Source organism: Calypte anna, chromosome 4A (genome assembly GCF_003957555.1).
Source record: "Calypte anna isolate BGI_N300 chromosome 4A, bCalAnn1_v1.p, whole genome shotgun sequence".
Classification (NCBI taxonomy): domain Eukaryota; kingdom Metazoa; phylum Chordata; class Aves; order Apodiformes; family Trochilidae; genus Calypte; species Calypte anna.
This window is the reverse complement of record NC_044248.1, coordinates 2326651-2340027: the sequence shown is the minus strand read 5'-3', so window position 1 is coordinate 2340027 and position 13377 is coordinate 2326651. Positions and strand designations below refer to the sequence as shown.

The window sequence follows — 13377 nt, the reverse complement described above, 5'->3', positions numbered from 1 at the left end:
GAGGTTCTTAAAGCTGAAGCAAAGCCCAGATCCTAAAGCCTAGGCTGTCATCCTGGTTCTGCTGCCCTTACTTGTCCATGACAAGGTACAGAGTAGTGTGAAGGACAGGGGCAGAAGCAAACCATGTACAAGTGACAGCTGACAAACAGATGTAATGAAAGGCTGAATAATAACAGGAAAAGCTCATGAAGAAAGGCAGGGCTGGCCCAGAGCAACACAAAGAACAACATACAAAATACTGCAAACTGAGTGAGATGCAGGCTGCAGGATGTAAACTGCAGAATACTAAGGATGCAGTGGAAGAAAAGAACTCAAGAATGGTGTTTATGTAGCATGCAGGCAGAAAGAGGCAATGGAGATGGGAGAGAACAGTCTGAGGTAGGTCACTGGTTGTGTAAGACAAAGTAACCCTGTTGCAGTTTGGAGAGGGGAAGACATCACCAGGCAATGAAAGAAAGCAACAATATGGCTCTTAGGGGGGCATTCAAATAACTTGACAGATAAACATTAAAGAATAAACAGTTTTCTGTGCCTCTTCTAAGTGGAAGAAAAGGAAAAGGTGTAGGTAATCAGTTGTATCAGTGAAGTTGGAGCAGAGAACACTCAGTTCTACTTCAGCAGAAATTATTTCTTGTTTTGACATTCTCTGCTTCCCTTACTGTTTGTGTTGCCAAATGTACTACCTCTGGAATGAAGAGTTTTGGAGCTCTGGAAAAGGTTGAGTATCAAATGTGTGGGTAACTCAGCTGCTGACAGATAAGCTACAGTAGGAGTCAGAGCAATGGCTGCTGCAGGAAAGGCTGCCCTCAAAGATAACTGTACTTCTTCCCTCCAGTTCTTTCAGTGAAGTAAAACAAAAGCCACCAGCATCACTAAAATGAAACATAGCCCCATATTTATTGTTCCATTTATGTTTTTGTAGTGTCAGTATTTTCCAAGTAGTTCTTTTCAGCTTTTCTTCGCCTACTGACGTCTTTAGTAAATTTATAATTCCTCCCTATGCAGGAGAGAGAATTTCAACACTTGTTACTAATTTATCTTGATCTTTCCAGTGCCAAGGCTATTGACACACTGTCCTCTAGTTAACAGCTTAGTCCTACAGTCTATATGCTGCATTACATACTTCCCAAGACACAGTACATTTATTTCTCTGAAATTAATACAGAAACCACAAGCAGAAACCAGTCCACCTGCAACAACAGCCTGACACAAATTTCAGGCTCCTCCCTGGCAACCTCAAAAGCATTAAAACCACTCAGAGCATCCCACAGAATCAGTACCACAAAGATTCATCCTGGGTATAGTCAAGTGGGCCAGAGCCTCCCATTCCACATCAGTGTTCCACAGATTCAAGTCAGGTGAGAGGCCAGAATTCTAAAAGCAAATATTTTCCTGGGTGAAGATGGTTTTAGATAAAAACAATCCAGAACCTGTAAGTACTGCTGGTCCCAAAGAGCATTCCTTCCATGCTTCCACTAGGAGCTAGAAAAGGAGTTAGGTGGGCTGGAGGCCAGCTCAGATGAAGATGAGATGGTCACCACCAGGGTCATTCGTCGCCGGGTGATTATCCAGGTACTGAGTGTGAACTGTGTGAGGCTGTGGTAGGTACCCATTAAGGCATGCTCTGAGACAACCACTTGGCTTGGTGTGGCACCTGAAGCTGGAATGCTCCTGAGTAACACCCATTCTGATAGCTTTTCTTGGGGGAAGGACTGCAGTAACACTGCTAACTCTGAATGCCATTAGATGCCTCAAGCAGGAGGAGGAGGATGAGGGCTTCTCAGCCTCATAGACAACACAATCAACTAACATCTATTCCCTGTCCGTTGTGGTGTAACTTTTCTTTGCATGATTTTCTAAGTATTAACTTGCAGAACAATGCTTTTCTAACATTTCTCCGTGTTCTTTTTTCTCTTTTCATTCTTTAACCAATTAACCAATCTTAGAGTTGCTTATTTGAAGTCACCCGAATGAAGGCCTTGCTTCATAAAACTTTGTTCTTTGCCACACAGGCTGATAGTATGCCTGAAATGCCACCAGAAACAGTCACAGAAGAGCAATATACAGATGAACATGGCCACACAGTGGTAAAGAAGGTATTGTCAGTTGTGCCCCTTGGTGCCTTCTTACAGAGCTATAAAAGGAAGGATAAATACATACACACACATGCTAGTTTTTCTCTTATGAAGCGGCCTGATTTTTTAAGAGCAGAGCACATAAAAAAATCCCACACCACCACAGCTTTCCCTAAGATTGTATTTGCTTGTATTAGTGAAGCTATTGAGGGCTCAGCCTATAAGAGTCATCTAAATCCAAACTTTAGATCTGCAGAATCTCCACTGGGCTGTGGAGGTTCCTAAACTTCTGTATCTCTAAATACAGTTCAGTTTTTATGGCACAAAGAGTACAGAAAGTATTTACTTGTGTGATGGCCTCAAAAAAAAAGCATTCTCAGACCATGCTCAAAAAAGCAAATTCTTCAGAGCACAGAAGTGGAAGAGGAACTTCTGTGCTCAGAGAATTGCTCTAGGACTTGGCTGAATTCTGCTGTGTTCAGCTCCATCTTCTGTCTCTCAACAAAACATCACAAGCCCTCAGCTGGACAGTGTGTCTCAGGATGCTGTTAGAATTCATATTAAAATAAACAGCCCATTCCTCCTGATAAATTAATCTCCTCTTGAACCCTGCAGTTCTCTCTGCTCCTCTTTGTTTGGCTTGTCAATGCCTAGAAAGTTTAAGCACCAGGTTAGTCTCGAGTAGATTAAATTTAGCTTACTAGTTGAGCAGTGGTTGGTACCATCAATGTTACAACACGATATCCAAGTCCCTCCATGAATCCAGTTCCAAGCATTTGGTAGCCAAGGTGCTGATCTCTTACTTTCAGCATCATTTTTGAAAAGGACAGTTTGAAAGTGTTTTCTAGCAGTTTTGTGGTTACTTTTTCTCTGAAATACTATACTTCCTTTCCTAAAAATAACAAAGGCTTTAGAGAATCATTCCAGTATCTATGTTCTGGCCACTTGTGAACGGAGTTAATGGAGTGCTAACCTAAGCAGGGGGAATGCACCAACTTGCAGCTTTACTACAGTTACATGTGAGTGTGTGTAAGGACTAAACCATCACATAGATGGTTCTACATACAACCTACAGAAGGTTTTCTATGCAGGAAAAAACAACCTTTGAGTAGAAAATACTTAGAGAACAAGGAGGAATATGTTGCTGTTAATTCTTTTGAGACAAAGCTCTGTTCTGTTCCTGCAGGTCACCAGAAAGATCATTCGGAGATACGTTTCTCCAGAGGGCACAGAAAAAGAGGAAGTGGTGATGCAAGGAGCACCCCAAAATCCCATCACTGTGGAAGAAGGAGATGGCTATTCCAAAGTTGTAAAAAGGGTTGTGCTGAAGAGTGAGAGTGAACAGAGAGAGGTGAGACCTCTTTCCCTTGCAGTGGCACGAAGCAGCAGCAGCACACCAGCAGTGTACTCAGTCACTGCCTCTGACTCCTGCCTACATCATGCAGGTCTGAGTGACACTGCAGACTGATTTCTTGCTGCACTTTCACCCTGCCAGCATAAAGCTGCTCAGCAGAAGCAACTCGCCAGGGCTGTTCCTGCTGTCTGAACTGACACATATCTCACAGTGTCAGATAGTAAAATGTACACTCACTGTTTTCACAAAGGCACAAAGAAAGGCAGGCACTTGCTATGTTCTTGTTCTCTGTGGCAGTGATAAGAAAGAATGGTAGAGTAACCAAAAAGCTGTGTAATAACCACTAGGTTAATTCATACCCAGGTAACTTGGAAATGGCCTCCAGTTGAGCTAGGGGAGGTTTAGGTTGCATATTAGAAGCAATTCCTTCACTGAGAGGGTAATGAAACACTGGCACAGGTTGCCCAGGGAGGTGGTTGAATCACCACCCCTGGAGGTGCTCAGAAGCTGTGTAGATTTGCTGCTGAGGGTACATGGTTTAAGCACTGGAAATAGGTTTATGGTTAGTAGTTAGGTTGTAGTTGGACTCGATGGTCTTAAAGGTCTTTTCCAACCAGAACAATCTGTGGTTCTGTAACTTCTGCTTTCTAACATTGCAGGTGACCCTTTCTGAACCTGCAGCATTGCCCAGTGCCTCCAAATTCCAGTCAGAACCAGTGGAAGGCCGGAAGGTCAGCAAAGTGATAAAGACCACTCTAGTGCAAGGAGAGAGGATGGAGAAACACCTGGGGGATTCTAGCCTAGCTACTGATCTTCCGTCAGCCAAAGAGGACTTTGAAGAGGTAAAAAATGCCTTTTAAATATAAATACTAAAACGAGTGTCACAACATCTCTGGGGACAAATTCCATTCTGCTGGAAGTCTTGTTGGTGGAGCATTGGACTCAACTACTGAGTGTAAATCTTCGCTGTTACACTCCACCAGGTTATAAAAGGATTAGAGGATGAAGTGTGTGTATGGGGGAAGTTACCATTACAGAATGAGCTGTGAAGCATTTTAAGATTCTAAAGAAAAACCCATGGAAGTTTTAAGTTGTTATAAATCCTAACTGTGGTTACTGTTAAGACATTGATGTCTTACACAGCGTGGGGGTGATTTTAGGAATTGATACAGTTAAGTCTGCTCTCTGGAGAAACAGATGTAAGTGTCCTTGAAAGGAAGAGCTACCCAACTAATTGGCACCTTGCTTCAGTACAATTGTTAGTAAAGTGAAATTCCTATTCAAGAAACTTTAACCAGTCTGTACATAGAATCACAGACTGGTTTGGGTTGGAAGGGACCTTAAAGCTCATCCAGTGCCAACCCCCTGCATGGGCAGGGACACCTCCCACCAGCCCAGGTTGCTCCAAGCCCCATCCAACCTGGACTTGGACACTGCCAGGGATGGGGCAGCCACAGCTTCCTTGGGCATCCTATTCCAGTGTCTCACTGCCCTCAAATTAAAGAATTTCTTCCTAATGTCCAACCTAAATCTCCCCTCTTCAAGTCTGAAACCATTGTCCCTTGTACTCTCCACCCCCATGTCCAAACCCCCCCCCCCAGCTTTCTTGTAGCCCCTTCAGATACTGGAAGGTTGCTCTGAGCTCATCTGGGAGCCTCCTCTTCTCCAGGCTGAACAACCCCAATCCCTCAGCCTGGCTTTCCAGGGAGGTGCTCAGCCCCCTGAGCATTTCAGTGGCTCTGCTCTGGACACACTCATTTGAGGCACATTTGAAAGGATGCCAATGGCAGGCAGATGCTTCTCTTGGCTAGTTCTCATTTTCTCAGCATTCAGCTTGATTAATATAAAGTTTTAAGGTATGAATAGTAATTACCTTTTGTCCCAGGTTCTTAGTTTTTGTTTTAATTTGAATTTTATGTTTTAATTTGAGGCTTTGAGCTATACTGGTAACCAAGTGACAGTCCAGCTCCCCAGTTTAGTAGAGAACGAAATCATGAAAGAGGATGGATCAGTTATTAAAAGGTTTGGCTTGGCATGTCAGTGAACTGCTGCTAGAAAAGCATTAACAAACTCACAACAAAGGAGTGGATTTGTGTCTGAAGTGAAAGAAATGGTGTCTGAAGTCAGCAGGATCTACACCTGTATTTGTAAAAGTACTAAAGATTGCTACTAACATTGTGGTACAGGTACTGGGGAAAACAGAGAAGGTACTGATGCTGTGTGAGGGCTGCTCAGCAGCAGCCAGGGCTCTGGTCTGTTGGCAAGGCTGGTTCTGACCCAAATGGAACACAGTGCACCACAGGAGGAAAGTTCACCTCATCCTAACTAGAGCCAGACCAAAGGGGTATGGCTGCCCCTGGCCTGGCTGATTTCACAGAAAGCCATAAAAGAGTAACAGTTAACATTAACCAAGGTTTGGTTTTTTTTCTCATACCATTTGACTCTGTGATGATTTGATAACTTGAACTTTTCAAACTGCTCCATCCAATGGGCCTTTTAGCCATTCAGGTCATAAGAAGTGTCAGCTGCCTGATAAAAATGAAGCTATTCCTGGCTGAGCACACAGGCATTTTCAAGTGTGCTCAGCTTCCCAGAGTCCTCTCTCAAGAACACTGACCAAAAAGATCAGGATGGGGCTGAGTGAGGTTTAATGTCCTGGCTCAGCAGGATAGTTCCAGTGAAGTAAGAGAGCAATTAACAGAACAGTTTAGGACACTGGATTACCACTAATGACATTTCACAGAAGTAAGATCTGTTCAGAAGCAAGCATGCAAGAATTAACCAGCCTAAATTACTGTTGTACAGCACAACTCTGTACAATGCTCTGACTTAAATACAGCCAACCGTGTGTCTTGTGTGGATTTCAACAGATGTTGCATGCCTGTGTGTTACAGCATGTTTTTGTTGGGCATCTAAAACTGTACACTTAATCAGCATCTAGAAGATTAATTGCTTTTAGTTTACCTGGTGAAAGCAGCTAATGCTGTGCTGCTGTGTATTGCATTTAGAATGCAGAATGATATCAGACCTCTCTGCCAGCCACAGATCTCATTTTCATTGAAAAAGGCTTAAAACTGCAGCTTGTAAGAAGCATTTTTTTAAAGCCTTCAGGAAGTTGTGGGCTTTTAAAGAGAATTTTCTCATTTGTTTTATTTTAGGACAACACTAAATAAAGCCAGCACGCAGAAGAGGACTGTGATGAAGGATCGGTACGGAAAACACGTTCACATAGAAGAGCTGGAAGGCACACCAGAAGCACTACCACCAGATGACCTCCAACATGACCTCCAGCAGCTTCTTAGACACTTCTGCAAAGAGGACTGGAAACAGGAGGCGAAGTGAGAAGCTGCCACCCCTCAGCACCACCACATCCCCATCCATCTCGTATGCAGCATTCATCTCTTCTAGGTGTGGATGTTATTACCTACATGATCACTGGGAGACACTGCCATTTCTGTTTGTGCAGATGCAGTGAATTAATTTCTTACCACCACCCCCACCCCCTTCATCCCCACCCCCCATTTGATTTCGGGTTTTGGGGTTCTTGGTTCTTTTTTTAACCCTGTTAAGCTAATTTGTGACCAAAGATAGCGTCCTTCATTCAGGATGATTTATCCACCCAATTGTTGTCTTTGTGCTCTACTGGGAATCTGTCAGCATCACCACTTCTTGCTGCTCCTTTGCTTCTGCACCAGCTTCATGAACCCACGTTTGTCAAGCCCAAACTTCATCGACAGACCTCTTCTTCAAGTGACTGTTGTACAGGCACCATGCACAAGGGAGCTGACGTGCAAACTGTATATATAGCAAGAGTATGGGGACTTCCAGGAAACACGCTTGCCCGTGGCTAACAGTTTGCATCCTGGATTTCAAGGTCTGTTGACACTGCTGAACAGCAAATTCATAAAACAACCTGAACACAATCGACTGCAAATGCAGATGGACTGAGGAGGAAGCACTGCAGAGCTCCTGCACCTGTAAGACTTCCAGCTTAGGGATCTGTTATGGTTAAAGGCTCTAAGAGTCAGGCTCAAAACCTGGAAATGCAGCTGCTCTCACAAAAGTGAAACAGCTGACTGTGGCCATTAGCACTTCAAAAGACCTTTGGACAGCCACTTACAGATTGCCAGAAAAAGGTAAAAAAAAAAAAAAGAAAAAAAAAGAAAAAAAAAAGGAAAATAATAATAAAAAAAAAGAATACCCAATTAGGTACCCGACTTGCTAGCAGCTATATCTATGGCACATTTGCATACGGTATTAAAACCTTTTAGATCTGGACATGTGGCAGGGTGTATTAAATAATTATAACTCCAGTAGTTTTCCTGTTTCCATCACTGCTTAGCAAACCACACTGTCTTATTGGTGGTACTTCCCGCTGGCCACTGCACTGTAGATAACTATGGGAGAAAAGACTTACCCCACTATACCAGGAGAATAATTAATTCACCGTGTTTTCTCGAGATTGCCTCTTATCCGATACATGCATGTGGCATTTGAAGGTCAAAACCAACCCCTCCTCTAACCATGCCAGCTTGTCAGCCCTCTTAGCACTGAGCGAGCAGTTTTTATCTTCCAATCAAGGGTTTTTTAAAGAGAAAGTGCTCACAATCCTTGGAAGCCAGTTTCTGTTCATATTTTGTTATCTATCTATATATATAATATATATATTTCTAAACCAACCCTCTGCAAACCATGATAGCATGTCTGCACTTTTATTTTCCAAAAAAGGGAACATAGAGATCTGACATTTGGGGTGTTCTATACCTTAATATTTAATGGAGGGAGGGCAGTAGTGTTTTAGCATATGTAGTGGACACCTACACACACAGGCACACTAACCAAGTGTTTTTAAACAGCTCTTTGATTTTTTTTTAAATAGCATTATCAAGACCAGAGTAGAACAAATCCTCTCCTCTAGGACAAAAACTTTTCCCCAGGCTTTTCTGGCCTTCTACAATTACCAGGTGGTTTCTTGTTTTGTTTCTTTTTTTGACTCACTCAGTGCTCAGAACAAGGGCACATCCTCATTAAGGTAATGATGCCAAAAGCATGACAACATCTCCAGATGTTCTGGCTTCCTGCAGGTGAAGCAGCCCACAGTGCCAGGCTGATGATAACTTTTTGTAGGCAGGATAAAAAAAAAAATCCAACCAATAACACAACAAGAAATAACCAAACAAAAGTGTTTTGGCAGCCAAACCGAATGAGACCCATGAGGAAACATTTCACCATGCACCATGGCTTTCTTCTCATCAGAGACAGCACAGGATGATCTTCAAGGATGGGGCTCTAAAGAAATGCATTTCTGTTGTGTTCTTTGCGGTGCAGATGATGTTCTGTGTAACAACATAATGGTTATTCACCTCTTATTTTGATTTTTTTGCTGTGTTATCCAAGAACTTGAATACTGTGAGAAGAAGTGAATTTTAAGTTGACGACTCAGCATCTTGTTCCCATGGTGATAACACTAATTGAATATATCTATGAGGGCATGTATTAGTTAAAAATTAAAAAAAAAAAATACAACACTAACAATACATAGCTGCAATGTGTACAATGGCTGATTTAACTAAATAAAAATGTACAAGTGTTAAATGTAGAAATCGTGGCTCACTCTCTTTTACTGCCAGTGCAGCACAAAAAGGAACAGCACCCATTTGGGTACCTTAGCTGAATTTTCATTGTAATTCCTCTGTACCCACCTCCCTCAGACATACAGATATGTTTTGGGGGTTGTTTTGTTTTTAATTATGCTATTCATCACTGCTGTCAGCCCTTACCAGTAAGATACAGATTTCTTTAAAATCAGTCTTATGTCAACACAACTCCATAGCTGGAGCTCTCAGAATAATAGGATTCAATTAAAAAAAAACAAAAAAAACCAACTAAAGTGACAAGGAAACATCCCCAGATGGCCAGGAGACCAGTTTGGTCTTGGCTCCAGACAAGACAATGAGGACAAGGGAGAAGTCATACAAAAAGCTGTGCTAATCAGCAAGTCTGAGCAATTAGTAATAATAAACACCAAAATCCCAACCCTTAGCAGAAAAGACTTCATATTACTTTACTACCTCTAGTTCTGCATGCAAAGTGTAAAACCTGGCTGATCCTTTCAGAGGCCAGAGGGGACTGACCCCCTCCACCCAGCTGTCATTGAGCAGTCACTACTGGCATTGCACAAGTTGTGTTCAAGAGCCACGAGAATGTAACAAATCCATGGGATTTAACAGGAAAAACCACCAACAACAACACACCAAAACCCCCACAAAGTTCTGAAGTTAAATACTTCAGTAGTACAAGGAACTCCCCACCCCTCATTCCATATTCTAGAACTTCAAGTCCATGAGCATTCTCTTTCCCTACAGACACACACAGGCAGAGCTCTCCCCAGAAGGAGGCATGGCACCAGCCAGGCAAAACACATCTCAATAAGGATATTGGAGCACTGAGGGAATATTTACATTTATTTGTCCAAGCAGCATTGACATCCCTTCCTTCCTTAGCCATGGCTGCCCCCTTGCATCACCAGTATGGGGGAAACAGCCCCAAAGTCCCACCTGGGCCACCAGGAATCCCAAAGGCCCTTTGGGCCCTGCTAGACCCACACAAGGAGGAATTACTGCACTTCTGGTAAACACAGAAACTGCCTTTCCAAACAGCATGCCCTGGGGCATTTTGTGGGGGGGAGAGGAGAGGAGGGGGGAAATAGATAATTGCACAGTGGGGTGGGGGTTGCTGAAGGAAGTCTTTAAACAAATCTGTATCCCAGAAGGCAAGAAAATTAGGAAAAAGAAAAACCCCAAACCAACTCCACAGCTGCACTGCTGGGACTGGTGGTCCTTCCATAGGAAAAGACCTCTTAAGATCAAGTGTAACTGTCCTCCCTGCAACCCCCCTAACCACAAAACCATCCACTGTAGCACCTCAGCTACCCCTCTTTTGAACTCCTCCGGGCATGGTGCCCACCACCTCCCTAGACAGCCCATGACAATGTTTCAGCATTCTTTCTGTGAAGAAATTTACTTATTTTTTTCCTAATATCTAACCTGAACCTCCCCTGGCGGAGCTTGACCCCATCTCCTCTTGTCCTATCACTGGGAACAATGGAGAAGATAATTCCTTTCTCAGGGATAAGCAGGACAGCCTGGAGAGGAAGAAATGAGACAGCACCATGAGGCACGATTCACCTTTAGTTTTATCCTGTACAAACACTCACATGCCCTCACAGCTGCTATCCCACCCCCACCCCATGGACTCCCTCAAACACATTCTGTTTGTCCCCACAGCCACAAAACCTGCCCTGCTGCTCCTGAATTTCCTGGGATGTTTTTCTGTGGTTTTGTTTTTGGGGTTGTTTGGTGAGTTTTTCTGCTATGAATGGGAAGAGTGGTGAAAGAAATTCCCATTTCAGAGGGATTTGTGTGTACCCTGTGGAGATCACACCACTCTCTTGTGCTGCCCCATGTGAAGGGATTGCTCAGAATTAATCCAGGCATGTTCCAAGGCTGGGCACCCAGCAGAGGAGGTGATGGAGCCTTCGGAAAAATGAGCCATTCACCATGACATAATTCCATGACTCTGTGAGTCCCTACTGCTTTTTTCTTTGGGAACTTAGTGTTTGTTTCTTTGCTTTTCAGGCACTGGGGGGCAGTTTTGCTGCTTCTTTGGCTTTTCCCCTAGCATCATGAGGTGGGGCAGGTGGCTCTGCTCCCCATTTCTCTTCTTTTGCACTTCTATTTTTTACGTTTATTATTTTAATGCTCTTTTAGACTTTTTTTCTCTCTTTTTTCTTTTTAAAATGCTTTCCCACTTTTTTTATCCTTTTCCTTTTATCCCTTATATGTTTTATCACTTTTTTTTCCTCTTTTCTTAAGCTGGGTTTTATTTTTGGCATCGGTTTAGGAATTTTAAATGTTTTTTAAATGTTTTAAATGTTTTTTCCCTCATTCTTTTCTTTTCCCCCCCCTCTCTGCCTCCCAGCCACTCCCACAGGTGTGGCCCCTCCCTGGTTGATGACAAAGGACCTGCACCTGGTTTGGGGTTGTTGGGCAAATTGTGCTCCCACTCCCAGCTGGAGTTTCCTGTACAAGACATTTGAAGAGCTGATTACCATTCCTCCTCACCCTCGGGCACATTCATGCATTTCATAGAATAATAGAATCGGCTGGGTTGGAAGGGACCTCAGAGATCATCAAGTCCAACCCTTGATCCACTCCCGCTGCAGTTCCCAGCCCATGGCACTCAGTGCCACATCCAGGCTCTTTGGAAAGATCTCCAGACACGGAGAATCCACTACTTCCCTGGGCAGCCCATTCCAATGCCTGATCACCCTCTCCAGAAAGAAATTCTTTCTCATCTCCAACCTAAACCTCCCCTGGCACAACTTGAGACCCTGCCCTCTTGTCTTGCTGAGAGTTGCCTGGGAAAAGAGCCCAACCCCCCCCTGGCTCCAACCTCCTTTCAGGGAGTTGGAGAGAGTGATGAGGTCTCCCCTGAGCCTCCTCTTCTCCAGCCTCAACACCCCCAGCTCCCTCAGCCCTTCCTCACAGCAATTCTGCTGGATCCCTTCACAGCCTCCTTGCTCTTCTCTGGACCTGCTCCAGCACCTCAATCTCCTTCCTGAGCTGAGGGGCCCAGAACTGGACACAGGACTCAAGCTGTGGCCTCCCCAGGGCTGAGCACAGGGGCAGAATCACTTCCTTGGACCATTTCTGGGACCGTGAGCCCAAACGTGAGCACCCCGAGCCCAAATGTGGGGTGAAGCTTTTTCTTTAGGGGGTTCTGGGGTTTCCTGTGTGTTTGGGTCCACCCGCAGCACCGGGTTTGGGCTCCCCAGGCCGGGCAGCCGGTTCCCGCCCGACTCTCCGGAGCGCAGCTCCTGCTGCCGGGAGGCGGGCGGCGAGGTCGGGCTGAGGTAAAACCAGACCCGGTTGCAGTCCTTGGGTCCGGGACGCGCCCGGGGAGCGGCAAACACGAACCAGGACTTCCCCGCTGGCACCACGCGCCCACAAGGCCCGGTACCGACCCGACCCAACCCCAGCCCCACCCCCAGCTCACCTCCCCGGGCTCCGCACAGCCTCACAAGATGCCTCCGAGCCGTTTCAGCGCCGCAGCTCCTCATCCCGAGCGCTGGATCCCGCCGGTACCGGTACCAGTACCGGTTGCACCCGCACTCGGTGCCGCCGCCGCTCTGAGGCGCTGTGAGGCAGCGCGTGCTCAGGGCGGGGCCCCGCTCAGGTGCGCGTGATGAGGGCCGCAGTGCGCAGGCGCGGGGCGGGGCCCGGCTCAGGTGCGCGCGGGTGTGGCCCGAACCGAACCGAACCGATTTGGGCGCCGCCGGCTGCTCCTTGTTCCCTTCTGGTACCGGGGGCGGCACTGGTCGAACCGGCACCCTCAGTGGGGCCTGGGAGAGGCAGCGCAGAGCTGGGGAGCGCAGAGCGGAACCTGGTCCCGGCCGAACCCTGGCAGCCGAACCCTGAGTCGAGGCTGCGAAGCCGGTGCTGAGTACCGGGGGGCTCAATGAAGCCCCGAGGGTCCGAGCCGGCACCCCCGTCCTCCCGCGGGTACCCCCGGGCAGCTCCTAATCACCAGCCGAGGCTCCCGGTCCCGTGTGGACATCACGCACGGACCCGGGGAAGGGGTTCGGGGGTCCAAAAGCCTTTGGCTCAGTACTGCAGCCCCAGCTGGGTGGTGCTGGGGGGGTGCAGCAGGGTGGTGAAGCACTTTTCTGGCCCCCCACACCCTCTGTGAGTCCTTCCCTATTTGTACAGTGGCCATAAAAATAATTCGATTTTAAAACACATAATTGGTTCATAATTACTATTAAATTATGATACCCAGATTATTAAACCAGGGGCTGGTTTAAACCTGTCCCCCACGCAGGTAACTGTGAACTGGAGGGCAGGAATTGGGACCAACTTGTGTCACCCCGGTGCTCTGAGCTCCCCC

At 45.8% G+C, this 13377-nt stretch overlaps 1 protein-coding gene across 7 annotated transcripts in view; it reads left to right on the top strand.

Annotated features, from left to right (window-relative positions):
* The window catches only part of ANK2 (ankyrin 2), a 140006-nt gene extending 130978 nt beyond the window's left edge, over positions 1-9028 (top strand). For 4 of the 7 annotated variants that reach the window (XM_030450107.1, XM_030450106.1, XM_030450105.1 and 1 more), the window contains 6 exons: positions 1480-1572; positions 2013-2096; positions 3262-3426; positions 4089-4271; positions 5360-5451; positions 6588-9028. In XM_030450107.1, coding sequence (XP_030305967.1) covers positions 1480-1572; positions 2013-2096; positions 3262-3426; positions 4089-4271; positions 5360-5451; positions 6588-6771 — 801 coding nt within the window. In that variant the 3' untranslated portion in view covers positions 6772-9028. The remainder of the gene's footprint in view (positions 1-1479; positions 1573-2012; positions 2097-3261; positions 3427-4088; positions 4272-5359; positions 5452-6587) is intronic. The other 3 variants (XM_030450110.1, XM_030450109.1, XM_030450108.1) reach the window with 1 other exon arrangement.
* Positions 9029-13377: the final 4349 nt, after the last annotated feature.